This window comes from Cnephaeus nilssonii, assembly GCF_951640355.1.
Source record: "Cnephaeus nilssonii genome assembly, chromosome: 6".
NCBI lineage: Eukaryota > Metazoa > Chordata > Mammalia > Chiroptera > Vespertilionidae > Cnephaeus > Cnephaeus nilssonii.
Window position 1 is genome coordinate 26,262,676 of NC_137077.1, and position 27,506 is coordinate 26,290,181.

The following is a 27,506-nucleotide window of genomic DNA, read 5'->3' on the forward strand; positions in this document are numbered from 1 at the left end:
AATCAGATTTCATTTAACTTTTCAATTAGTACAATGATAACAATATGCAGTGCTCAGTACTCCAACCTAATTACTTTAGGCTGTATTGTTAGGGTGGGGCAAAGTAGGTTTACAGTTGTATGTGAAACACAAAGTTTATTCTTGTAATATTATTCATTAATTATTATATTATTTTCCTTATGAACAACTGTAAACCTCCTTTTGCCCTGTATTTTTCTCTGGGAAAAAAAACACACAAAAAAATTGCTTACAAAGTAAGGATTTGGAAATTAAAAAGGGAAAAAATTAACATAAAAGCAGCTGCTGAGTATTTTTCTCTTTAAATAAGACAAGGAACTACAGCTCATATTACATTGCATTAAAAGACTCTCAACCACCAGTGAAGGAGAATTCCTTTGCCGCTATCTTAGTGTATCATTTCCACCAGGGGAGGCGCTGAATGGGAGTCAGTGAGGAGTAAGAGTAGCAAGGACAAGCTCTCACTATCCGAGCAACTATCTTTACTGACTGACAAATCAGTATCTGAACCAAGACACTGCTGTGAGAAACAAACAAGGTCAATTTCCAAAGTTACATTATTTAAGAATTTTACTTGCCTTTTCAGCAAACTGTTAAAAGAACTTATCCCATGAGGAGAAAAGAAGCTTCAAAATGTTCAGATACGTGGGGGAAATTGCCAACTATCCTTGTGAGTCACATGCACTGGCACGCTCTGTGAGCTGAGTGTTGACTCTACCATCGCCCAACTTCCTGGGAATAAAGAATCCTGGGCCATTTTCTTCTTAAGAATTTTTTTAAAAAATTGTTTAAAAATATATTTAAATATTTTCTCCATGTAAAATAATTAAAATGTATAGTTGTAAATAATAAGGATAGAGAAGAGAGAAATGGATTTTAACTCTTCAGTGCCACTTAAATGTGTAAGAGGTCATCTGGGCTTCAGTTCTGACAATTAAATAGACTGTCTCTAAACCAAGCTCAGGAGAATGAGAGGGACAGAAAGAGAAAGTCAGTCTAAAAGAAAAACAGGTGGGGTAGATATCTGTTAGTTAAAATGACATAATCAGAAATTTTACTGAAAACAGTGAGGCAAACACTGTGTAAAAATACAGTGAAGTTTGTAGTCAAGTCAATTACACAAAAACTGTGCAGTTCATAGGTTACTTATACTCAATTCTTATTGTAATTATAAGAATTGAGTATAATCAGGAAAAACACAAATATATTTTTCTTCTTGCTAATATTACAAAAAAAGTTCAAGCTTGAGGTGAAGTGAGACTTAAGAGAATGCCTGTCCCTCATATTTATCCATTATTGCCTGGCCTCCCAACAACATAAATCTCAAAATTACTATAAGTGTTGGTAATGACAATAAAGTATTAATCACTGGTAATTCTGTGAGACTTGAGTTTTCTGGAGATAGGATGAGTATGACTTTAAACAGCAGATTATTTATGGTAAGTGGTCATTTTCCAAATTCAGCAATTCTAATTTAAAGGGAAGTTACTTTTCTAGGAAGTTCAGTTATTCAGAACATTAAATAATTCCTCTGAATATCATACATGTCACAATGTCTATACATTAAAAGTTGCAAGTTCTAATGTATAGGTTTAAAGAGCAAGACTCAATTCCTCACTCAGAATCTATTTACTAATAGGAGTTTCTATCTAGTTCCTCACCTTATGCATATCAGAAGCAATGCTAGCAGCAGGCAAGTTAACAACAGAGGAAAGTGACAGATTGGGGACCCAGCCACATGGAAGAAGTAGCCCCGAATATTCAAAAGTGAAAAGATTCTGCATTTGGTGGAAAGGTAAGAATGTGGCCTTTAAACACATCACAGTGCATAAGTCAGTGGGCACATCTATGACCTGAGTCACTGACCAGTCACAGGGTCCACACCCTGAAGGGAAGGAATGTTTAATACATTTTACAAGTATTTCCCATAAAAATAATTTTTAAGTTTTAGTGCTTAAAGACTTTGACAAACAGAGTAGCCAGAAAAAATATATATAACAATTTTCATTCCTGGATAACAGTAGCCAAATTATATGTTACTATCAGAAGTGGAGAAGAAAAAAATTAATTTTATCTTCCAAAGCATAAAAGTCCTTATGTTGTCAGGGACATCAGCGATGCAGAGCCTCTCAAATACTGGTTTTGACATTTCTTGTATAATAATGAAGAAATGACAAATTAGGGTTGTTAAAACTGCAGCATATTTTAACTGTTTTTCTAAAACTAAAGGAAGTAATTTTATTGTCATAATTGTGTTACTCAATCGTATATAATAAAAGAGTAATATGCAAATTGACCGCCACTCCAACACACAAGATGGCCATCCCCATGTGGTCAAAGATGGCTGCCCCCATGTGGACACAAGATGGCTGCCACAAGATGGCTGACAGGGGGAGGGCAGTTGTGGGCGATCAGGCCAGCAGGGGAGGGCAGTTGGGGGCAATCAGGCCAGCAGGGGAGGGCAGTTAGGGGTGACCGGGTCGGCAGAGGAGGACAGTTGGGGGGGACCAGGCCTGCAGGGGAGGGCAGTTGGGGAGTACCCAGGCCTGCAGGGGAGGTCAGTTAGGGGCGGCCAGGCTGGCAAGGGAGGGCCGGGCAGGCAGGGGAGGGCAGTTAGTGGTGACCAGACCTGCAGGGGAGGACAGTTGGGGGTGACCAGGCCTGCAGGGGAGGACAGTTGGGGGTGACCAGGCTGGCAGGGGAGGGCAGTTAGGGGCAATCAGGCCGGCAGGGGAGCAGTTAGGCATCGATCAGGCTGGCAGGCAGAAGTGGTTAGGGGCAATCAGGCAGGCAGGCAGGCGAGCGGTTGGGAGCCAGCCGTCCTGGATTGTGAGAGGGATGTCCGACTGCCCGTTTAGGCCCGATTCTACTGGGATCAGGCCTAAACGGGCAGTCGGACATCCCTCAAGGGGTCCCAGATTGGAGAGGGTGCAGGCTGGGCTGAGGGACACACACACACACACACACACACACACACACATGCACGAATTTCGTGCACCGGGCCTCTAGTATAGTTATAGGTTTGTAAAATAATTCGAGGAACAGAAGCTTAAAAATATATCATGAAGAGTACCTCTTTTTAAAAATGTTTCTTAATATTCTTTTATTGATTCCAGAGAAAGGGAGAAGGGAAGAGAGATAGAAACATCAATGAGAAACACTGATTGGCTGCCTCCTGCACACCCCTTACTGGGGATTGAGCCCACAACCCTGGCACGTGCCCTGACTTGGAATAGAGACCTTCTGGTGCATGGGAGAATGCTCAACAACTGAGCCACACTGGTCAGACATGAAAATTACCTCTTAATCCTATCAGAGTATCATTGTGATTAGATGTACAGCATCATTTAAATGTATTAAAATATTAAATTTGAGGGCCTTGATTCATCTGAAGATTCAGGACTAAAAGTGACACTCCTATACCCATCCCCACTGCTTTATGATAGGCTCATTACTTCTATTTTCTCATATAAACTTACCACAATATTATTATTATTTTTATTATTATTATACTTTATAGATGAGGAAACCGGGCCCATAGGTTAAATCATTTGCTCAAAATGGCAGCCCTATGGTAGCATGCCATCACTTGGCATCAAAAACCCATGCTGCCTCTCTGATCATGTCACTGACATTATGGTGTCAGGTTTGAAAACTGTCTTCATGAAAAAAGCAAGCTACATGAAACTCTTGATACAGCATCTAGCCTGTGGTCAGTGTGTAAAAAACAGCAGCCCTTCATGTAAAACCCATGTTCCAGTACACTAAATAGGTTCCTCATATCCCAAAGTAGTTAACAGATCATCCAGGAAGCCAATTAATTCTTGAAAGATTTACTCAACTAGTTTAATAATTGTGAAAGGAGAAATTTTTAAGAAAATGTATACATTTTGACAAAATAAACTATGTTACAACGCTCTCCTTCACAAACTTTCTATTTACAAAAAGAAAGTTAAAACTATGCAGATTAGGAGGTCAAGAACTCCCAATGTTAACTAAATGTAGTTAACATTTCAACTAGAATTTGTTTATTGCAAAGGTTTGTTCAAACATGCATACATTTCACTACTGCCATCATCAATCTATCCATTCATTCCATAGGCATTTATTGAGAGTCTGTTAGGGAGAAGGCATGTGTCTGTGTTTGTGTACAGTGTGTTGGGAAGGAGTGGTAGGTATTTGATACAAAGAGAATGAAACATTATCTGCAACTTCCAGGAATTTAAAACCCTCTTTCCTGTAAGCCCAATACATTGCTAAGTTTTCTTTCTTCCTTATAAATGCTTCTTTATTTTGCTTTGTTCTATCCCTCTCTTTATATCCTCTATTTTCCTTATCACTCTTCATTTTCATCACATGACATAAAAATTGTCATTTCTTACATTCAAGACTTTTGAAATTATGTGACTTTGAGAAATCACCTCACCTTAATAAGGGGCTTCATGTTGCTTTATATGTAAAAAGGGGAAAATAAAAATTTACTGCTTAAAAGCTAAAGATTTTCAGTCCTTGAATCTATGGTTTTATGAAGTTGCTGCTAATACAACATACATATTAAAATTTACAGATGAGAACTAATTTTTTATCCCTTATTCCTTTCTTATCTCTCTGAAAACAGACTTTTAGGCTTTTGTTGTGAGAAGATTAATACTCTTTCTGCTTAACAAAGTCTTAGGGCTATTATATAGATGTCTGATTCACCTGTTTCTATCCATATGCACCAAATCTACCCTCAATACTGTTACTAGTAAGGAGACCCAAGATGAATGTGACCTATTTACCCCCCTGATTAAAACACTTCAATGGCTGGGCATTCCCTGTAATCAATATCCAATTCATTAGTATAATTCTTCCAAATATGGACCATGTTTATTTTTCCAATCTTATTTACAAATATACCACCTTGTACTCTACAGTTAACAGCAAATTATTTGCAGTTCGCTAATTCATTACATTCATGCTATAGGCGTTTACTGAGCATAAATTATACATTAGCCACAGTGCTAAGCTTAAGGGAATCCTGAAGTAAACGTGGTAAATATGGCCTACCTTCATAGAATATACAGCTAAGTTTTAAAAGAGTTTATACTGACGTTTACAGCTCCCTCCTGCCTCCCAAATGCCTGGTGAACGCTACTTCATTTTTAGAGGTCACTTCAAGGCTCAACTCTTCCACAAAATCCCACCTGACTACATGACCACTCCCAGTGCACATTATATACACTGTCCAGCTTACAGTCTTTAGCTCTTCATTATAACAGTTTATTTACTAGACTACCTCCTCACCAAAATGATATATAAGCATGACCATCTCTTACTCATCTTTGAAATGAATGAAAGAACACAGAAATAGAGACTATGATGACCAAGGCCTAGCACACAGAAACACTTAAAATAAATACCTGTCTAGAAATGAGAAACTGAAGAAATTACTTTATTCTTACAAAAAAATATGTTTTTTCCTTCTCCAGTTTCTTCATGTCATTCTCTAGATGTGCCTTAACGTCAGGGACCATATATCACTAAGTATTTGTTGAATATATTCTCTAGATCTACAATTCACAACTACTAGACCACAGGAAGGATGTCACAATACAGTATTTGAGAAAACAGAAACCAACACAAATCAGATTGACAAGGCCAGAAGAAAATGTATCCATGTATGGTATAAAATCCATTTTCTCAATGTGTAATTTGAGTTGTAAAGTGTAGACACTGAATATATAGGCAGAAAAAGAATCCCAAAATCTTAAAATTGTTCATTATCATAGCAAAGACATTGTAGATCTATATAACGTAAAAAAAAAAAATCCAAATTTAGAAAATGCTGTTGGTTCCCAGATAATAATAATAATAATGATAATGTCAATAATAATAAGAACAAATATATAATGTTTTCTATTAGCAAGGCATTGTTAAGCATTTTACATGTAGTAACTCATTTAATTCTCATATCAACCCTCTGAGATAGCCCCATTATATCAATAAGCAAAAATGAGGTACAGAGAGGCAAAGTAATTTGCCCAAGATCATTCAGCTAATAAATGGTAGAAATGGATTTCAACCCATGAAGTCTGATTCCAGAGTCTTCACTATTAACCACAATCATATTCTGATTCTCTATTATTGTACAATATTAAAAGGCCATAAAGACTGTAAAAACAAATGCCTTCCTAAACATATGTGGTCCTTAACTGCTTTTCAATAATACCTTTTATAACTGAAGTTTAAAACACATTATTTGTAATGTGAGTCTATGTAAAAAGAACAATGGAAGTTACAGAAGGATCGGGGAGAAAGCCTGCTTGTTTTGCAATGCAGAATGAAATATATAAATGCTACTGGTCATAGTGTGACACTACCCAAAAAGTTTAAGGAATCCAAGGAAGGAGTTCTGTCTACTCTCATCTCGCAATCAACTGGATCAGTCATGAAGATCATAAGCAATTAGGTGGGAAACTCCACCTAGAGCATTGGTGCCATGCAAAAGGCTCCTTAGAAAGCACTGAAATGTTCTAAATTGTATGCGAGCCAGCAGAGGTCACAGCTTTGGTAATATCTGTAAAAACTCTTTAAAATAATTCTTATCTATCACTTCTTCATTCCAAAGAACACAGAACAAAGCATAGGTTCACACTATGACTCTGAAATGTTCATTTGTAGGAAAATAAGGGGCTAGAAATAGAATTATACCCATTATCAAATAACTAAACATACCATAAAGAGCCTTTGCACTTGTTTTTGAACTTTGTTCTCTGTCCATCTGGGAAAAGGTGGGTGGTGATCCGTAGCCGCTGTAATAAAAAAATGGTCATTATGCTGGGTTAAAGTCCAAAGTCAGTCATAAAAACTCAAAAATGTCAATAAAAATTCCAATGCACCATCATCACCATGTGCTTTAAACAAACATACTGAACTTATGCTAACCAGATTTGCCAAAATGAGGCGGATCCTGTTCTGCTAAGTGGTCAGGAAATAGAAACTGGTGCAAATCACACCTCCTCTCAAATGCCAAGGTGAAACTGTAGCCAAGAAGGTTCACCAAGGTTGAAAGTTCTTAGAAGAGTTTAAGTTTGCCATACTGAGCAGTAATCCAGTTATAAAAAGCTCTCAATGATTCCAGCTGTAATGGAATATTCCCTATTTTCACAAATACTTAAATGCAATTAACCAAAATAACACTTTATCATTAAATTTGATCAGCTTTATCTTAAAACTAGCCTCCTCCTCCTAATACATTATATGAAGCAAACATAATATATTTAAATTGTTTTTTTTCTATTTATTCAGTAAACATTTATTAAGTCCTAAACAAGAGGAATAAGTGGTATAGGGGTTAGGGGAACAGGGTACTGTTAGTGAAACAAGTAAAATAGCTACGATAGAATGTAATATCTGGGCAAAACTAATATCTAACACATGTAGGATCACAGAAAGGCTAACATTTTTATCAGGATGCCCAAGAATTTACAGCCAAGTTGACATTAAAGCAGAGTCTAAACGAATGGGAAGAAGCTCTTCACGCAAGTGGAGAATTGAGTGAGGAAAAGGCGCCTGGACCTGGCTTCAAGAACAAGCATGGTGTCTGAGGGAAAATGCATCTAATGTGATGTCCCTCGTCAGATGAATGGCTCAAGGAGTAGAGAAGGCAAATATTTTTATTTCTAGGTATAGTAAATATGTTTACACAAGGAAGTGACATGATCCAATTTTTTAAGACAATTCAGAAACTAATGGCAAGGGGGTGGGATAGAAAGATGCTATGAAAATTCAAGTAGGAGATAATGGCCATAAACAGGGCTAAAATAGAAAGAATAGAAGAAAGGGATAGAAACAAGGGTCCTTTAATAGAAGAAATTATTATAAATTCATGATTAAGTGGATATTCATTGTAAGAAAACAGAAAAAAATAAAAAGAAAAAAAAACCCAAGGGTATGGCCAAGCTTTCCCTGATGTACAAGAAAAGATGGCAGCTGACATACGGGGTGTTTCTTACTGGTCAAAAGTAAAGAAATTTGCAATAATCTTTGTAGAAAGAAAGGGGGAAGCATAACTCTTTACAATGTGAATAATCTGGTTTTGAAAAATGATGAGCAAACTATATACCACAATGGCCAATATAAAATAATAATATTAAGCACAATATGTAAGGCAATGGCCACTTAAGTCAGAGTGGTGATCTCAAGTTGTATCTGGAGCCACAAGGATTGTTTTCTGTGTCTGATCTATTTTTCTGTTTTACACAATGGTTAATATCTTTGTAGACTGGATTAGATGACATTTAAATCTCCTCAAGAGATTAAATATAAACACAAATATCTCCACCCTCAAGGAGCTCAGGCACAAGAAGTACGAATGGACATATAAACAAAGATCCAATTAATATCTTCTGAAGAACATTAATAAATTTCTCCAGAGAAACTGAAAGCTCTGAAGTAGAGTATATACTCAGCTATAAGAAGCAATAAAACTTAAAATACCAGAACAAAACATCTTATATTAAATCACTACCCCTGGAGTTGATATTACTTAAGCATCTTTTCTTATCAGAAACAGCAAACAGATGTTAGTGTCACAAAGACATTATATGTTAAGGAGGAATGAACTACATAAAGAAATAAAACTAATATTTTCATTAAAAAGATAAAACAAATCAAATTTAAACAACAACAACAAATTAAATATAAACCTTCCAACTTACTTCATTTGAGATGCATACATTCCAAAACCACTGGGATGATTAGAAATATGACCATTCATCGTGGCTTTCAATCATGTGTTCTGCAAAATGAAAGGTACAAAGACTGAAGGCAATAAAAGGATCATGACACCTCAGTTTCAAAGTTATCCATTCAACAAATATCTGTCATTGCCAAGGTGATGCTGGAAATATAAACACAAATATCTCCACCCTCAAGGAGCTCAGGCACAAGAAGTACGAATGGACATATAAACAAAGATCCAATTAACATTTAACATTAATATACTAAAATTGTTAGCAAACTTAGGCAAGGAAAAAAATCACACTCATAATCAATTGTCAGCTTCATGAAATTGTACCATTTATTGTTTTATTATCAACTAGAATAGGTTAATTCAATTTAAAAACTTGAGAAATATAGAAAAGAATAAAATACATAAAAGTGCAAAGGGGAAAAATATCTCCCTGAGTACTATCATTTAAAGATAATCATTTCACAATCCCGTCAATTTCCTTCCACTCTTTTTTCCTGCATCTAATTTTCTTTTCTTCATCCCTCCCTCCTTCTCTTTCTTCCTCCATAGCACATTAGACAATAACTTATACATACACACTTGAATACATCTTTTTTACAAGATGTGTTCATTTAAACATTCCTTTTACTTTTCACAAGAAAACAATGTTAAAAATTAATACCAGATTATTTAACTTCAGAAATAATTTTTTAATCTGTTTCACAAATTGAACACATTTTCTTCAAACAAGATGAATAAGTAAAACTTCCTTACTGCCAAATCAATGGCCTTGACTTTTTTTCTCCGAGACAATCCTGCTACACCTGATTTACTTCAATTCACTCCTGGATACTTGGTATTCCCGGGGTTCTGTGGCACTAAACCATTTTTGACATTGTCTTATTTTCCTAACTTTCATATATAGGGTAGGACAAAGTAGGTTTATAGTGTGAGTACACAAAACACAAAGTTTATTCTTGTATTATTATTTAATAATTACTGTATTATTTTCCATATGACTAACTGTAAACCTACTTTTGCCACATCCTATTACTATGTCTTCTCGACAAAGGAGAGGTAGGTAGGACATATCCCAGCTTTCTTATAAGATACTGGCAAAGCGAGTAGGAGCATTAACAACCACCTAGTGACTACTATGTGTCAGGTACTAGCAAGGTAAACAGAAGAGATATAGTCCCAGCTTTGGGCCAATGGTCTAGTGGAAAAAACAGACACTTCATGAATAAATATAAAATTTAAAATGCTGTTACCTTTAAAAGGGAAAATTCAGAACGATATATAGGCCATATGATTAGGGAACTTGATTCAGATTGGGAAGGCATAAAAAGTCTATGGGTGAGAAGAGATTAACAGGGTAATTTATATGCATACTAGAGGCCCGATGCACTAAATTCATGCAAGAGTAGGCCTTCCTTCTCCCGGCTGACGGCACCGGCTTCCCTCTGGCACCCAGGACCCAGGCTTCCCTTGCAGCCCCGGCTTCATCCAGAAGGTCATCCAGACGGACATCCAGTCTAATTAGCATATATGCTTTTATTATTATATATTATTATTATAGATATGCATAACCCATGGACAATAGTGTGGTGAAGGCCTGGGGTGAGGGTGGGTAGGGCTAGAAGGAGTCAATGTAGGGGAAAAAGGGGATATCTTTCAACAAAGTAAAGATAAACTTTTTAAATATTAGTATAAATTTTGAATAATATTTGTATTCATATATTTAAAAAACCTAGTAACTTCAAATTAATTCGTTCTCGCTCTTCAGGTGCCAGTTCAGTGTCCTCAGGAAAGCTTTTATTGACCTCCATGAATAGATGAAAACCCACCATCAGTCACTCTCTACACTATAAACAAGTTTGCCAAGTACTTACCATAATGATATTTTTCATTTGTTTAAATTGATTCCTGACTCTCCACTAGATTATAAGCTCCATAAAGGCATAGACTTTTGTTTGTTAACTGGTGTTTCCTAAGCAGTAAAGATAGCAGCAGGCATAAAATAGGTGTTCATTAAATAGTTATTCAAAGAAAGAAAGAAGGAAGGAAAATCCATGTCTCACTCTTCAGAGTTAATTGTGTTCTTAAGGAGATACATTAATCCATATGAAACACACAGTAAATAAGTCTCCATGTATGTGGCTCTATTTGAAACCCACTAGAGGTTCAGAAGAAGGAAAAGTCATACCAACTGCATAATTTTTTCGAGGGCTGGAACTTGACCTAGATCTTAAAAACTGGTTAGGATATATAAACACTCCAGTTTAGTTCAAGCTCTCCTGATAGTCTTACACATATTTATTTGCAGTGTAGAAGCAAATTTCTAAATTAAGGAACAAAGAAATATTGACCTCTATCCTAGATAAGTACTGCATTTATAAAATTATATTATATTTATATTAAATTGATCTATTCTGCTTTTCTTGTTATTTGTTTTCCTTCAACTTATACTTCGATACAGTGGTATACAGGTAAACCATTTTTCAGGAGGAAAAATGAAACCCTGATTTGTAGTGCTTGCTAATTTCCATGGTATTAATATTCACACCGTGGCCCATTTCAAGCGATTAATGGTTTAACAGCAGCTTACAAACCTAATGTTTTACAATTGGATCTCATAAGCCTAGCGAGTCCAGGTAGAGCACATCATTCCAGAAGTCTGGCCAGGACAGAGGACGGGAATAACACAATGAATTCAGAACTACTGTTTAAGACACAGTCATTCACAGTTGAAAGGCTAAAACTCTGACACTATCTCTGGCACAGACTAGCCTACGCAAGTCAATTAAACCTCTATACCAATTTTCTCATCAGTAAAATAGAGATAATTCCCGGTCTTCCTAGCTCACGGGACTAGTGAAACATCAAATGAGACAGATGCATATGTAAGTTTAACTTCCAAAGTTAAAAATAAGAAGTACTCTTTCAAAATAAGCTGGTTCATTCAGAATTAAACCCCCAGGGTTTGTATTGATTTTGATCTGGTCTGCATTTTAAAACCACATCGGCTGGCTTTAATGAAAAGTGATAGCCACAGTATCTCATCTTTTTCATGTTTAATTCTTCATGACAGTCAAATAATACATGGTTTGTGTTTTGTTTTGTTTTTTAAATAGTGATATGTCAGAATAAGAGAGCATTAGAAAAGGGAACAGAAAATGTTGATTTGCTAAACTGAATTTTAAAAACATAGAAACTTTTGTCATTTAGCAATCATAGTTTCATCTGTCACAATGTTCATGTAGCAATATAGAGGTTTTCAAATATTTAAATATAGCAATGACAACACACACCTTGCAAAGAAAATAGTTACAAATGTTTGTTTTCCTTTAGGCCTTAAGAAGACATCCAATTTATACCTATATGAATCATATATAGGAGAACCATCAACTGGAAAGTAAGGTGTTTTAATTTTTATTAGCTGTTAAGACAACTAAAAAGCCAAGGAGACAAAGTTTTTCTTTATCATGGCAAGTTTAAGGACTCTACTCAGTTAACTCTATTAAATTATCTATTTAATTCTGCTAAAAGTGTACATACACTAAAACTGTCATAATAGCTTCTAAAAGATTTGAAATAGAGCATCAATTTCCTTATGAAAACACCTTTTATAAGTTATAGTTACTAAAATTTTCCTCTTACCTTCTACAGAAAATAATATTATTTGGCAATTACAACGATAAAAATAAAAGATCTAAGTTAAGCACAACAAAAATGTTAAACACTGAAATTTTAAAAGGGAAGTAAACAGAATGTATAAAATCCACTGAAGAAGAAATAAACGAGGCTATAGTAAGCTAAAATAGCAAGTTAAATCTGTATTAGAAAGTCTTAAGACCCAGATGATAGATAGATAGATAGATAGATAGATAGATAGATGATAGATAGATAGATAGATAGATAAAATTTAGTCTCCCCTTTCTTTACTCCTGCTTGCATCTGATATCAATTTTCAAACTGATGAGTATGTAATCGTGACTCGATGTTAGAACACCACCTGCCCAATCTGGCTAACACACAACTAGTAGCTCTTTGTATATTAAGCTGTCCTTAAAAATAATTTGTTCTCTGAGAAAATGTCACAGACATTTTTTATTTACTTAAGGTTTTGTTTGTTTGCCTTTGACAAAGTATCTTGAAGTATATATACTTCGATTTCAATTTAATGTATGTTTCTTGATCTAAGTTAAAACAAGAGGGCGGTGATTATCATTATTTGAGACTTTAACTAAAAGACCATTGAGATTCATTTTTTAAGCAATACGTTGTGACACTGTCTACTAATGATTGTGCTTAAAACATAAAAACACAAACAATCTGCCTTAAACCTTCTGAATCATTACACAGTGTCTCCTACAGGGTCTTCTAGAATGACTGTCGGTAGAGAAGTCACCATCTATTTCCCTCTGTCATTTGGCCTAATACTTAGAAATAAAGAACTTTTGTCAATGAATAGACTTGGAAAACTACTAAAAACAAACTGTTATAATAGTAATAATAAAAATGATAATAGTGGCTAACACTTGTGAAGGTATTACAATAATTTCTAGGCCATATAGAAACAATATTTTCTCAAGGCCAATATAAATGTAGGGAGAATAATTTTATGTCTTTAAATCAATACACTGTAATCACTTTAAAATAATTATCTAAGTTCCTCTTTTTTATAATTATGAGAAAATTCTTAAGTTGTTTGTAAGTTGGAACATAATTTGGTGGAGAATCTATGTTCAAACCAGAATATTGGTTTAACAACTAGCTGAAGAAGAATACTCATTATTAAAATTCAATAACCAACTAAAAAGAAACACTTTCGCACTAATTATATGTTCAATATTGTGACAGAGTTTATACAAAGGCCTAACACAGAGGAGAGCCAAATATACCCTATTACTACTGCTTCAGTATTTCCTTCTAATTCTTGTTGCTATGATGACATCATCAGCACACATACACTGCTTGGATGTTATATATAGAAAATGACTACTATCTCAGTTCAAAACATTGTTAATACCATGCTGATTTGAGAAAATATGCTAATTTTTAAAAGAACAGCTGCTACTTATTGACCATTTACCCTGTACCAAGTTATTGCGGTAAATGTTTTCTATCCATTATCTTAATCTTCACATTAATTTTTGAAGTACTATTCGCATTTTATAAATGAAGAAAGTGAGATAAAGAGCCTAGGTGCCATTGTGTGTTACTTGGAAACTCTTAAATATCATCTAGTGCCATGAATGATTGAACAGTCATTTCCTATCTGTTTCTTGTATCAGATATAATCACAGGCAGAGAACAAAAAGGGGGAAAGCAAAGAACATTCAATGAGCCCCCACTTCAGATGATATTTTGTAAACCTCACCTCATTCCATCCTGAGAACAACAATTTGAGGTGGTAATTAGCTTTACCTCATAGAGCTAGAAGACAGCCTCAAATAAGTTCCGTCATTTGCCTAAGTGGTAACACAAGAAGCTAGAATTAGAACCAGGATTTAAACCCTGACCTGGCTGACTTATATCCAATTTTCTTTCCAGTAAGTGACACTGCTAGTTTGACCATTGTGTACTCTCCAGCAGTTTTCAGCTCTTTTCATGATGGGTTCCTCAATGATATTCTTTACTTTAGTCAAGTTTTCTTAACAGAAGGTACTAAAAATGCTAGCGTAAAAATGGAAGGGAAGAGGATTTACTTTAGTGACAGGGATAGTACGAAAACAATAGTGTCACTATTTTGTGAAATGACTTCATTGCTTAACATTCTGTTCACTGAAGAATGTGGAAAAAAATGTCATCAGGTCTTAAATACCACATATTAAAAACGACTTTTAATTAGAATGTTGTAAATGTATTATTAGTTAAGCTGAATCTGGCTTTGAGTAATAATAACTTTTCACTGGTTAAATATCTAAATATTTATTTGTATTATATTAGTGGGTTAATTTTTTATCATAGTTGAGACAATTTCTAAATATGAAAGTGGATCTGTTGAGTGTCTTATCCCTATGTAAATAGCATGTGATACCCATAAATTTACCTGGGTCATTTGCATTTCTTCTATTATAATTAAATACATATTAAAGGTGAAAAGGAAGTAAGACTCCAATTTAGCTGGAATCTTCCAACAGCAATAAAAATATGGCAGGAAAGGGAATGATTTAGACTCTAAATTTTAGACAGAAGAAATTAACTCAACCTCTCTATTATCAGGCTCTGTATCCTGCTGGGGTTGGGTATGGGGAGATATGGTGGTTAGATCAGATCTTGAGCTACTTCTCAACAAGGTTTCCATTCAATTTCACATGTGACATGAGAAATTTTCATTAAAATCTCCATATATTTATTTATGTATGAATTTTCCTTCTTACATATACCTTGCCTATACAGGCTTGAATGTATGTCTCTCTGATTGTATTATTTCCATGATTAACAGTGGACTTACAGATAGCCTCATATAGTGATTGCTATAATATATTGACTTTTAACATGGCATATACTTTATCAGTGGAAGTTTCTGACTCAAAAGCACCCTGTGATGTAGTTGATCAGCTAAAGTAGGTTCAAGTGCCTCCTCACCACTGCTACCACCTTAAAGGGATTGTCATTCACTCCCTTGCATGCAGTTGAGATCTAATTAAAACTGCGGCTAAATTCTGGGCTTTTAAAATGTTTTTGCAATGAACCTTTTTTTTATTTTGAATCATTTTAGATATACAGAAAAGTAAAGGTAGTATAGAAAATATTACTGCACACCCCATTTCCTTACTGTTAACATCTTACATTAGCATGATATAGTTGTCACAATTAATGAATCGATATCTCTATTTTATAATTAACTAAAGTAAATACTAATGACACTGCTGTAATTAACCTAGTTATTGTAAGGACCCCACTCCCAGCACTCAGTGGGGACAGGGATATCCCACTTCCACCTATAACATTTTATCCCAAGTTGCTTGGGTTTTTTTTACCTAATATATGCTTCTTTCCCAGGATCCTATCCACAATACATTACATTTAGTCCTCCTGTCCCATCAGACTCCTCCAGATTGCGACCATTTCCTGACTTTTTTCCCTTTTGATGACTATATTAGCTTCCTAGGGCTGCTGTAACCAACTATCACAAACTGGGTGGATTAAAACAACAGAAGTTTATTCTCTCGTAGTTCTGAAGGCTAGAAATCCAAAATCAATGTGTTGGCAGAGCTACACTCTCTCTGAAGGCTGTATGAGAGGAATCCTTCCTTGCCTCCTCTCGCTTCTGATGGTTGCTGGTAATCTTGGCTTTCCTTAGCTGTAGATGAATCACTCCAGTCATGGCCTCTGTCTTCAAGTGACCTCCTGTGTGTGTCTACCTGTTTCCAAATTCCCTTCTTCTTATAAGGACACCAGTCCGTGGACCGGGGTCCACCCAGTCCAGTATGACCTCATCTTAACTTGATTTCATCTACAAAGACCCTATCCAAATGAGGTCACATTCTCAGATATAGGGGGCAGGACTTCAACATATCTTCTTGGGGACACAATTCATCCTGCAACAATGACCTTCCCAGTTTTTGGAGAAGTACTGTATTCTGATGTTTCATAAGGATTTGTCTGATATCTTCTCTTGATTAGACTGGAGTTACAGGTTTGGGAGAGGAAGACCACAAAATATGTGCCATTCTCATCACATCTGCTCGAGTACCTATGATTAGCAGTACTTACCATTGTTTATGCTAAACGTGGTCACTGACTGAGGCATCATTTGCCAGGTTTTTCCACTATAAAGTGACTTCCCTCATCACCACTATACAGGCCTCTAATGACAGGAGAGACGTCATTATATGCAGCCCACACCTGAGGAATAAACAATTGTGCTACACTTCCTTGAGGAAAGAGTATCTACATAAATTATTTTGGAGTCTTTGTATGGGAGATTTATATATTCTCCAACATTTATTTATTCTGTGTTTTTTAAATTGAACTGAAAAGATGGGAAAACAAAAAGTAAGGGTTCAGATTCATCAAATAGAAACTCCTGATGATTCACCCCCTGTAAAACTCCTATTTCGGGTAGTTCAGACAAGAGCTGAGTTACGCTTTGGTTGTATGCTGGGTATAGGAAGGAGAAGGAGGGGGAGGGGAAGAGGAAGGGGAAGGGGGAAGGGGAGGGGACGAGAGAGAGAGAGAGAGAGAGAGAGAGAGAGAGAGAGAGACAGACAGAGAGACAGAGAGAGAGACAGAGAGAGAGAGAGAGAGAGACAGAGATCCCAGACCTTAACAAAAACCTTGGCTAATATCACCAAAAATTGATCAGCATTTAAAAAAAAAAAGTAAACATTACCTAAGAAGTTGAAATCCTCACAGAAACAAAAAGTTATTGAGTACAAATTCTCAGAAGGGGTAGAAGAATATTCACTGTTACCATTTTCTCCCAGGATAAGAATAAAAGTTTAACTTTTCTGCCAATTCAGTTCTCAATTGAACACATTTCAGAGAACAACATTTTGGAAGTAGAGAAAATCATCCCACCTACCCTAAGCCACCCCCACTCCCCATTAATTATTTTTTTTAAATATCTACTTTTTATAAATCAGCCTTGAGAATTATTATTCACTGATATTCTATTAACTAGTACAAACAAAAAATAGTGAGGAAATTAGCATCTCATATTATATCTTTTTTATTTTTTTCCATAGGTGTGCCAAATGCTAAATTAGTACAGTTCAACATACTCACAAAGGCAAATGGATACAGCTATCTAGGCATGATGTAATCCAGCTGGATGTAAAGACAGGAACATAGGTTCTAAAATTATCTTTAATAAAATAAAAACTCTTGAAGTCAAATTTCATTATGACATATTAAATGGCCTCTAAAAATAGTAAATCATAAAACCTTGCAGGTACAATGAGCAGAGTTGTAACCCACAGATGAGCTATAACATTTTAATATTTAACTACCCTGCTGCCACGTAACTACCTTCCTCTGTATTACCTTGAGCAAAGGACTCTAAAGTAGTAAACAAAATACTGCAGATGGTTCACTCTGCATTTCCAGTACAGCTCCTTAAGAAGATCAATGGTTTCCAAACTGTACAAAGTATTTTTTATAAATGGTTACAACCTACAAAGTGGGAAACGCCACCTGTACTAAATTCTTTCCACTTTTCTAAATCATAAATACATCTCCTTGAGGTTATGACAAGTAAAAATGCTTAATGGTTAAAATATACAGAATTTTTTTAGGCCATGTGATTTTGTTTAAATGAAGGTCAAGTAAAGCTTTCTACTGTTTTATAGCACACGTACTTATAGCACCCTTCCCAGATCCTTTATAAAAGCATACTACTCATCTCAACCCCTCTCTTCCTGTCTGCTATACTACTCAAACATTGGTCATTTTAATCAGAGGACAAGAAATATCGTATCAAGGATTATTCATGTTGCAATTTGTCTGTTCTACTTTAGCAAGCAAGATATGGTCTTACAGATCTAGCCGAATCGTTACAGGGGGCAGTTGTTTTGCTCGAATGGAATATTTTGTGTACTGTACTGCTTTAGGTACCTGAGTATATCAAGGTCAACATGTATAAGCCCAAGGAAAGTTCATGATTGGGCACGTAAGGTCAAACTCTCAACTCATTCTTAACTGCTCCTTATTCCTATTATTCTAAACCACTTAACAGTTTGTTGGCAGAGTAAAAATGCAATCCTCTCAGGGTAAAAATTCATCTTCAAAAATAGAGACAATCCTAATATGTTGTTAGAAAGTAATGCAACAAATAATATACAAAAACAAAACAAAACCATTCCAGTAACCATCTACATTTGGCTGACTACAAAAATAACTGATTGTCAGTAGGTACTCATACAAAAATCACACAACATCTAGGATTAACAAAACCTTCCTTGAAAACGTTCCCATCTTCCCATTCTCTTAGAAAAAAAAAGAAAAGACATATTTAGGAAAAGAGCACATTACAGGCAACGTAAGAACAGCATAGTATAAAGTTCAAGAGAAGCTAGAGGAGGGGTGGGTCTAGAGAACAAAATCTCCCTCACAGGACTGAACCAGAGAAGTCCAGATAAAAATCTTTAGAAATGTATAGTATAGTGGGAGGTAGGGGCATCAAAGGGTATACGTGGCAATGAGAAAGACCAAATGCAAGGTGGGCACCTCACACTGGGAGGCCATTCAGTTCATAAAATCCCTCAGGCTTCAGCCTGCAATGCATGAGCTGAATAAACCAGAAGAGAGAAGAGCAAAGACATGAGGCAGCTGGGTAACATTTAGGAAACCACCAACAGTTCAGCTACTGAAGAATAACTTAAGAGGTAGGAAGTGATTAGGGAGGAAGCTGGAGATAAAACCAGAATACATAAAGTTACATTTATATCAAATTTTGTTAGACTGAAATTCAGTGTTACTTATTGTTTCTGTGTAACTGCTATTCACATATACTAAGATTACATTTTCTTTTTTGTTTAACCTTCTGTATTCTTTAGAGTTAAAAGTTAGCTTACCCTAAACCCTTAGATTTCCTATGTACTTTTATTAATCTCATCCCTTTAGACTCCACCACAGCGAAGTCTCCCTTCAATATATTTAAACACCATCATTTTTATCTTTCAAGAGTCATCTCTCCTGGACCCCCGTACTATATTCCTGTTGGAATCTAAACTGACTATTCTCTAGGCCTCCTAAACCGTTTTCATCATGGTATCCAAATTCCACATTATCCTGCTCATTCCTTTCATCTTTCTCCCGTCTTAGATCCTTGTTTCCTGGATCCCAAGACTCCCTCTTTCTTACTTTTACTTTTATCTTGCAAGAGCACATATTTCAGGAAGCACCTTCCAGTTTCACACCTGGAGATATATACCTGACTGCCAAAATCCTGGTGATGAGTGTAAGTGGGCTAGGATGTCTCACTGCCCAGGAACTATTCCACTTAATCTTCTACCTGCCTGTGCCTTGTGCCCCCCACTCAAGAGTTCTCCAGTTCCCATTCTCCACAGAATAAACATCCATCCTTGCTGAGCACGGGAGGCATCTGGGATGTAAGGCCACTTTACACACACTACCTCCTAGTCCTCCTGTGTTCAGCCTCACCCTCATTGTTGAGCCTTTCTGAGGTGCTGAGTGAAAATCAGGTTGCTTCTCAATGTCTCTCACTAACAGCTTGGGTTTCAGCTTCTCAGGACTCTAGGTTAGTTACAATTATCCCTGGGCTGTCCTTTTTTAAATCCCTTTACTGGCCTTTTATTTGGAGGGAGTAAAAATAACTGTGCTTAATCTGCCCTTTTCTATATTTTCATTTTATAAACATTGGCAAATATTAGTTAATGAAAAACTCAGGAGCCTTGGCTGGTGTTGCTAAGTGGTTAGAGCCCCGGCCCACGCACTGAAGGGTCATGAATTCAATTCCCAGTCAGAGGCACATACGTGTGTTACAGGTTCAATCCCAGGCCCTGGTAGGGGTGGGTGCAGGAGGCAACCAATCGATGTGTCTCTCTCTCCCCCTCCATAACTCTTTTCCACTCTCTCTAAAAAAAAACAAAAATCAATGGGAAAAGTATCCTCAAGTGAGAGAGAGAAAGAGAGAGAGAGAGAGAGAGAGAGAGAGAGACAGACAGACAGACAGACAGACAGACTCAGGAGAATAAAAACAGTCACCTTTAATATGAACTTGAGAGGTCAAGTTGGACTTTGAGATATGAGTACAAGTTTATACTAAAAATAAAGGCACCATAATAACCAGAGTGATAGTAACACACAAAAATGAAGGAAATTTACCTTACATAAAGTCAGCTGATATTTTGGTGGTAAATGTTTAATTACCTGTTGTTATTGTAACAACAAACGCTGTTTTCAAATCCAAGAAAAGAAAAAAACATGATAGGGTGTAAAGTGAGGCATATCTCCAGCAATGCCAGCATTATAATTAATGAAAAATGCTTTAATTGTTTTTCTGGAATTAAATCATAGCTTTAAATGCACAACTGAGTTAGGTACTTAATTTGGAGGCAATATCCCCAGTTAAATCAGGTATTATTGCTAATAAAAAAAATGTCTTAATTGTTTTTCTGGAAATTAAATCATAGCTTTAAATGCACAATAGTTATGTGGCTAAATGAAACTCAACCTTAGGTAAATATTCATTTTCATTATTCAGCATTTTTCCAAAGAGAAGCCCATGTAAATGAATAGAGTTGGGAACAAATTCTTTTTTAGCTACCCCAAAACAAAAGTCAGAGAATCTGTGCATCAGTCTTACAAGTCAAGCTGCCTATAAAACAACTGTGAAACTAACTTTTCCTACGATGATAGGTATTTACATTGTCATAAAAATTACCAAGAGAAAAATTAAGTCCAGTGTTTTAATTATGGCAATTAAATTTCATATTTAAAAGATGGTAAGTATAATAAGCTTTGATTGTGGGTAGTACTGCCTTTAAAAAATGTCTGCCAAATTATAACAATGGATGTTCTCAAAAATAGCAATAAAGTTCTTTTTAACCCTGAAATCATCCATAAACTGAGGTAAATTTAGACATATCTGTGTTCATTATTGTAAAAAAAATAATGCTCATTTAGTAAGCATTTCAGTGTATCAGTCTCTATGCCAGCGCCTTATGTGCATGACTTTGCTTAATTCTTACCACCTTATGAGTTGTAAGAGCTTATTTATCCCTTTTATAATGAGGAGTCTTGGAATTATAAAAGTTATAAGTGAAGGTAACTTGGCTATGATACTTACATATCATAGCTAAGATCTGACCACAGCCGTGCTTTTATCTACTATGGTAGCGATTTTTAACCTTTTTCATCTCATGGCACACACAAACTAATTACTGAAATTCTGCAGCCAACTAAGAAATGTTATATTTTTTACATATCTGACCCCAAAAGAGTAGATATAATTTTAATTCATTCACACTGGACAGTTATTATTGTCATGACAATCTAAGGGAAAAAAGGTCAGTGTCCCTGACTAGTCAGTTATTGCATGTTTTAAAAATTCTTGCGGTACTCCAGGTAAAAACTGCTGCACTACTGTATACTTCCCTTTAACTAAAGATAAATCCAATATTTTGAAATTGGATGGGAATATGTCAATACTGATTAATCAAAAGCCAAAATGATCTTTATAGATGATTATTCAAACAAGATTCATTCAATATTACTTGGCCCAAGTCAATAACTGTACTAGTTCACTCGTTCACTCATTTGACAAGTACTCACTATGTAACCATTATGTGAACATCACCTAGAGCACTGTCAAAAATAACTTCCCTCCATGATGAAAATTTACTGTATCATCACTGTTCAATACAAGTGTTGAACACCTAAAGTGTGTCTAGTGCCACTGAGAAACCGAAATTTTAATTTTGTGAAATTTATGTTAGTTTATATTTAAGTATAAATAGCCACATATGGCTAATGGCTAGAATACGAAACAAAATAGCTCTAGATACAGAGTACAGTTAACAAAATAGACATAGTTCTTAGCTTCATGGAGCTTACAATCTAGTGGGAGAATCAACATGAAATAAGTAAAATAATAAATATAATATTACAACTTCTGTTACTTGCTTAGAAGAGAAGATAGTATTTGTAAGGACATATCGTCAGACTGAGGCAAATCTAGCATCTAAAAAGTATGACACTGAGCGATTCATTCTGAAAATGTTATTTCAGGATTTCCTCATTTAAAATCTAAGATAACTAGTAAACCACTGAAACAGATTTTATGAATTTTTTTCAAAGTGCTTTCTATGTTTTAAGATTAATGCACAAAAACAGTGCTCTGTTGAAAAGATGCCTATGCAAAAATAACTGAACAAGAATGTTGTTCTTGTTTTCCTATTTCAGTAATGGTCTGAATTTAAGTGAAATAAAATGAAAGAGAATAAAAAAGAATTACCAAAAAAAAGGCAATAAAATCTATAAAATGTTAACTTTAGATACTTCAAGTTTAAGAACCTGGATTTGATGAGAAATGGGAAAGTGAGAGAAAAACAACTGAACTACTATTCCACTTGGGCAGCAATGGGATTTTTTTTATAGTAACATGCCCACTTTCGGGCCAGTGTCAATTTATACATCAAAAAAGAAAATTTATTTTGCCAAGAATTATATTCCCGGACTTGAGCACCTGGAATTGAAAAAGAGCAAACACCACTCTCTGCAGTGAATTAATAAGTGGGGGGAAAAAGTGTTTGGATCAATCAGGGAATGGGAGAATCACCAGAAACCTTCATGTTCCTGGATCATATTGGGTGCATTTTTGTTGGGAAGCTAAGATGAATTTGTTTGGGTAAGTAGGATATTTGAGGCCAGGGGGAAGAGGAAATTTGAAGAGGGAATTATCAAGAGGGCTGGTAAGGCCACATTTGCATTTCTTTCTTCCCATTCCCACAGTTCCCATCTCTAAGCACCTGGGGAGATGTCCTGTAAAATGAGGTAGGGAAAACTGGGGGCAGAAGCATGATTTGACTTAATAAAAATGTATTGCTCATAAGAACAAGTTTATTTTAATATTTCTACATAGCCCCCAAATTTAATTACAGCTCTTTATTAAATAAACTGGGTATGGTTCAGCTAGCATAACCGCTGTCCCCATTTTAAGGCACCTGATTTTATAGTCAATGCACTAAGGAAACTAACCTACTACCTCGTTGCTAATAGTAGTGATAGGAGGAAAGATAAGAGGAGCAGCAGCAAGCAGTAGCAGCTCACATTTCAATAACACTATGTGCCGTGCCAGGCGCTATTCTAAGTGCTTTACATTTATTTATTTTCTTTTAATTGTCACAACAACCTTATGAGGTAGGAACCATTATCCTCACTTTACAGATGAGTTAAGCTAGGTACAGAGTTTAATAACATGCCCAATGTCAAAGAGCTAAAAAGAGCTAATAAATAGCAGATATGGAATGAAATCCAACCACTTTGCCACAGAGGAAAATAATAGTTAAAAAGTTGGGTTTTTACCCCAAATCACAAGGTCACATAATATCTAAAGGATTTCTTTCTTTTGTTATAAATTTATTATACATGAAAGTACATACATTTGTATAGAAGAGAACTAACAGTCTAGCTTTTACTTATAGACAAGAAAGGGAAGACATTGGATTTTGGAAGTTTATGAAGTAAAGGCAGGCGATAACCAGATTATTAGAAATAATATCAAGATAAAGGCAAAGGTCGTACCAGAATAAAGACAATGGACCCTAGAGCTTCAAAAGGATCGCAAAGTTCTAAAAGGGAGTGGCATCACCTTGATTTTTGTTTGCCAAGTCCATGTCTATTACAGAATATTTACCTATGGGAACATATTTCCAATTGTGTAATGGCAATCAAGAAAAGCAGAGCTGACTCTTATACCCAACTGTGAAGCAACGTGTTTTGTTTTGTTTTTTAATGTATTTTATCGATTTTTTACAGAGAGGAAGGGAGAGGGATAGAGAGTTGGAAACATTCGTGAGAGAGAAACATCGATCAGCTGCCTCTTGCACACCCCCTACTAGGGATGTGCCAGCAACCAAGGTACATGCCCTTGACTGGAATCGAACCTGGGACCCTTCAGTCTGCAGGCCCACACTCTATCCACTGAGCCAAACCAGTTAGGGCGAAGCAACATGTTTTTAAATATAAGGGGGCATATAAATTACTATGAAAGAAATATATCAAAAAGTAAAAAACAGACTATGAAACTGTAGAGATTTTCCACTTTACCTCTATGAAACAGAATAATAGATACTTTTCCTCTAACTTCTGTGGGAAATACATTCTCCCAAGAACTTCAACAAATCAACTTAAAAACATGGACTGCTTTTTCTAACAAAACCTTGTTTAGTTTTACTGAGTTTGAGGGGGAAAGATTTCAGTTTTCCTCAAGCTACTAAGCTGTCGGCATAGCTTAAACTCAGCAACCTCTTTTAATAGCTTCAATGTATTACAAGTCAAGAGAGAAACATGGATGTTTCTGATAATACATATTTTCTTATATTTGGTCTCACATCTTAAAGTAGTTTTTAAAGTCCATACATTTTTGTTATGTAAGCAGTAAAATTCTATGAAGAGTATCAAGATTTTAAGTGATCTTTTGGCCTTCTGATGAGCTAAAATGAAATCATTTCAGAAGTTTTTATAGATAAAATTTGAATCAATCTAATAGTACTCCCTTCTAAAACTTAATTTTTTTATTATTCTTTTACCTAAATCCTATCAAAGTAACCCACTGCCCTCAAGATCACATCAAATTCCATTGCACAGCATGGTGCTCCTGTGATCTGGCCCTTTGTACCCCTACAGCTCCTTCTTTCATCATCTCTTCCTTCTTGCTGCTTCCCCCACTCCCTCCAGACCCACCACCTAAACCCCTCCCAAGCTCACTATGCATGAGCCATACTGAAGTACTTTTCAGACTCTTGCCTTAAAGGGACAGCATCTATCTGAATATCCTTCCACCCACACACCTCTGCCACCTTCACCTGGCCAGCTCCGAATCCAACTTTAGATCTCAGAGCTGGGGGCCTGATTGCTCTACAGCAGGACAGATGCTTCTTTCACATGTTCCCATAGCACTTGAGTATAAATACTCAATAAATACTTATTTAATGGATAAAAAAAAGTATGCCCTTAATTATTTTTACTTGAGCAAATTAAGATGTTTATTTCAAATCTTCTTAAGAAAAGACAGAATGAAACAATGTTCTAAAAGCAAGAAAATTTAGTATGAAATGTTAACTAGTTAAAGAGTTAAAAACTGAAAATACTTAGCATCACTAACTTCTAACAAGAGCCACTTAGGGAAAAGAGTCAACCCTACCCCCCAAAAGTCTCTCCAAGTCACTGCCATTCACACTATAAAGCAGACGTCTCCTTTCTCCCGCCTTCCATCTTGACTTCTCTTATTACCAGCTATCTTCCATATTTTCCCCAAATGGAGTGGAAAATGAAATCCTCTTCTAATCCTATCTTCTCACCTCTCCAATCCTGCCCCACACTCTCTGATGGTGAGCAGCAGTCAGTCCTACCAGCACCCATCCACTCTCTGTGACAGTGGAGAAAATACCATTCCTGGGACGTCCTAGATGTCAACTTGATTTAGGTTTGCGTGAATTTAGAAAGAGCACTCCATGCTGAAGTCAATACTATTCCTTGCTTTGCCAGGACTATTTCTAACTCTGTGCCTTGGACAGGTCACTTAAACTAGTAGGTCCCCCATTAGTATTGATTAGGCTGGGAACCAGGGTCTCTCCAAGAGGTCTTTGCAGCTCTGAAGCCCTGGTGCCTTCGCTCAGTGACATCAGTGACAAAGGCCAGCATATTAGCTCAGTGACCTGCTTCCCGTCAGATACATTCACCCATGCAGGCCACCTGACAGAACAGAACACAGGAGAAAAGTACCCTATCTTGTCATTTGTGGGGAGGGAGAGTTACTTAACACGTTAAGCGCCCAGTCAGTCACCGGTGACTGACACTATACTTTCCGTCCAGAAGACAAAACAGGCTGGGCGCTTAACGTGTTAAGTACCTTTGATGACTGGAAGTTACCCTCATAAACTCCAAACCTGCCCACAACTAAAGCATGTGACAGGAGGAGTTTCATACTTTTCTTTTTTTTACAACTTAGCTGCTAAAAATCCCTGGGAATAGCACATGGCAGCACACAGTAGTTCACTCCAGTTAGCTGGGAAGAAACAATCAATTTCCCTGCTCTCCCAGGAACTGAAGCAATTTCATTCCGGGATGCTAAACCAAAAGTGTTTCCAGGAAACAGGTGTTTGAATTTTATGTGACAGGAGACTCCGTGTTTACAAGAGTGGCGCTTGATCTCAACTGCCACTGTTGTCACTTCAAGGAAGGCCAATTTCGCCAAGAGCCACATGGCTGCTTCCCTGCTGTGAGGGAAACAGGGTGAAACAAAGGGGCATACTCTTGTAATGGCTGTAGGCGCCAAGGCAAAAAGTCAGACTCCAACCAAAGCTCAATCCTTAAGATTTTAAAAAAAGAAAAATGGCCAGCTATCAGTCTACTAATATAAGTAAGTGGGCAAAGGATTCATAGCACAGATCACCACTACCCACAAATTATCCCCGAACATATCTACTGACCTTGAGAACCTTACAGAGGCTCCATGACAACAATGTGCTCTTAGAAAAAACACAGTCCCATTGCTGCTCCCTAAGAGCAGGGGCGAGCAAACTTGGCCATAAGGCAATTTCCTAACACCCAAAGACAACTTCCTTAGCCCTAAAAAAGTCAATATTTCTGCCAAGAAGGAAAATGCTTTGTGGGTGTTTTTTTCAGAGCTACTGGAAACAATAAAAACTTACTGAGTATATCCCAATGCTTTCATTGTGGAATTGTGTCATAGTAAAAGGAACTTGTGAAGATAGGCAGCCTTGAATGTAAGTCCTGACTCTACCATCTCCCTGTGACTTTAGACAGATCATATCTCTCTAAGGCCCTGTTTACTCATCTGTAAAAATGAGAAGATTGTTAGCTGGATTATATGCAAAATCACACGTAGATCAGTTAAGATACATTGTCTACACCTATATCTATCAGTTCCTTTTTGACTGACCTGCAGGTCTCTACTCTTACCCTAAACATCCTTCATACTAGCAGTTTTATATGTTACATCTATCAATTCCTCAATTTCCACCATGTTTTTAAAGTCCTCCCTGACCAACTCAACATTAACAACTTCTAGTCCTTTGGCAATTATTTATCGTGTTTTGTGTTTTTTAGTGTG

The 27,506-nt window shown here is 36.2% G+C and overlaps 1 protein-coding gene across 4 annotated transcripts in view; it reads right to left on the reverse strand.

Moving 5' to 3' along the window:
- EPS8 (EGFR pathway substrate 8, signaling adaptor) overlaps positions 1-27,506 on the reverse strand; it is a 168,870-nt gene that overhangs the window by 61,171 nt on the left and 80,193 nt on the right. For all 4 annotated transcript variants that reach the window (XM_079775321.1, XM_079775318.1, XM_079775319.1 and 1 more), the window contains 2 exons: positions 8,721-8,800; positions 6,736-6,812 (listed from right to left, as the gene is read on the reverse strand). In XM_079775321.1, the coding sequence (XP_079631447.1) occupies positions 6,736-6,812; positions 8,721-8,779 (136 nt within the window). In that variant the 5' untranslated portion in view covers positions 8,780-8,800. The remainder of the gene's footprint in view (positions 1-6,735; positions 6,813-8,720; positions 8,801-27,506) is intronic.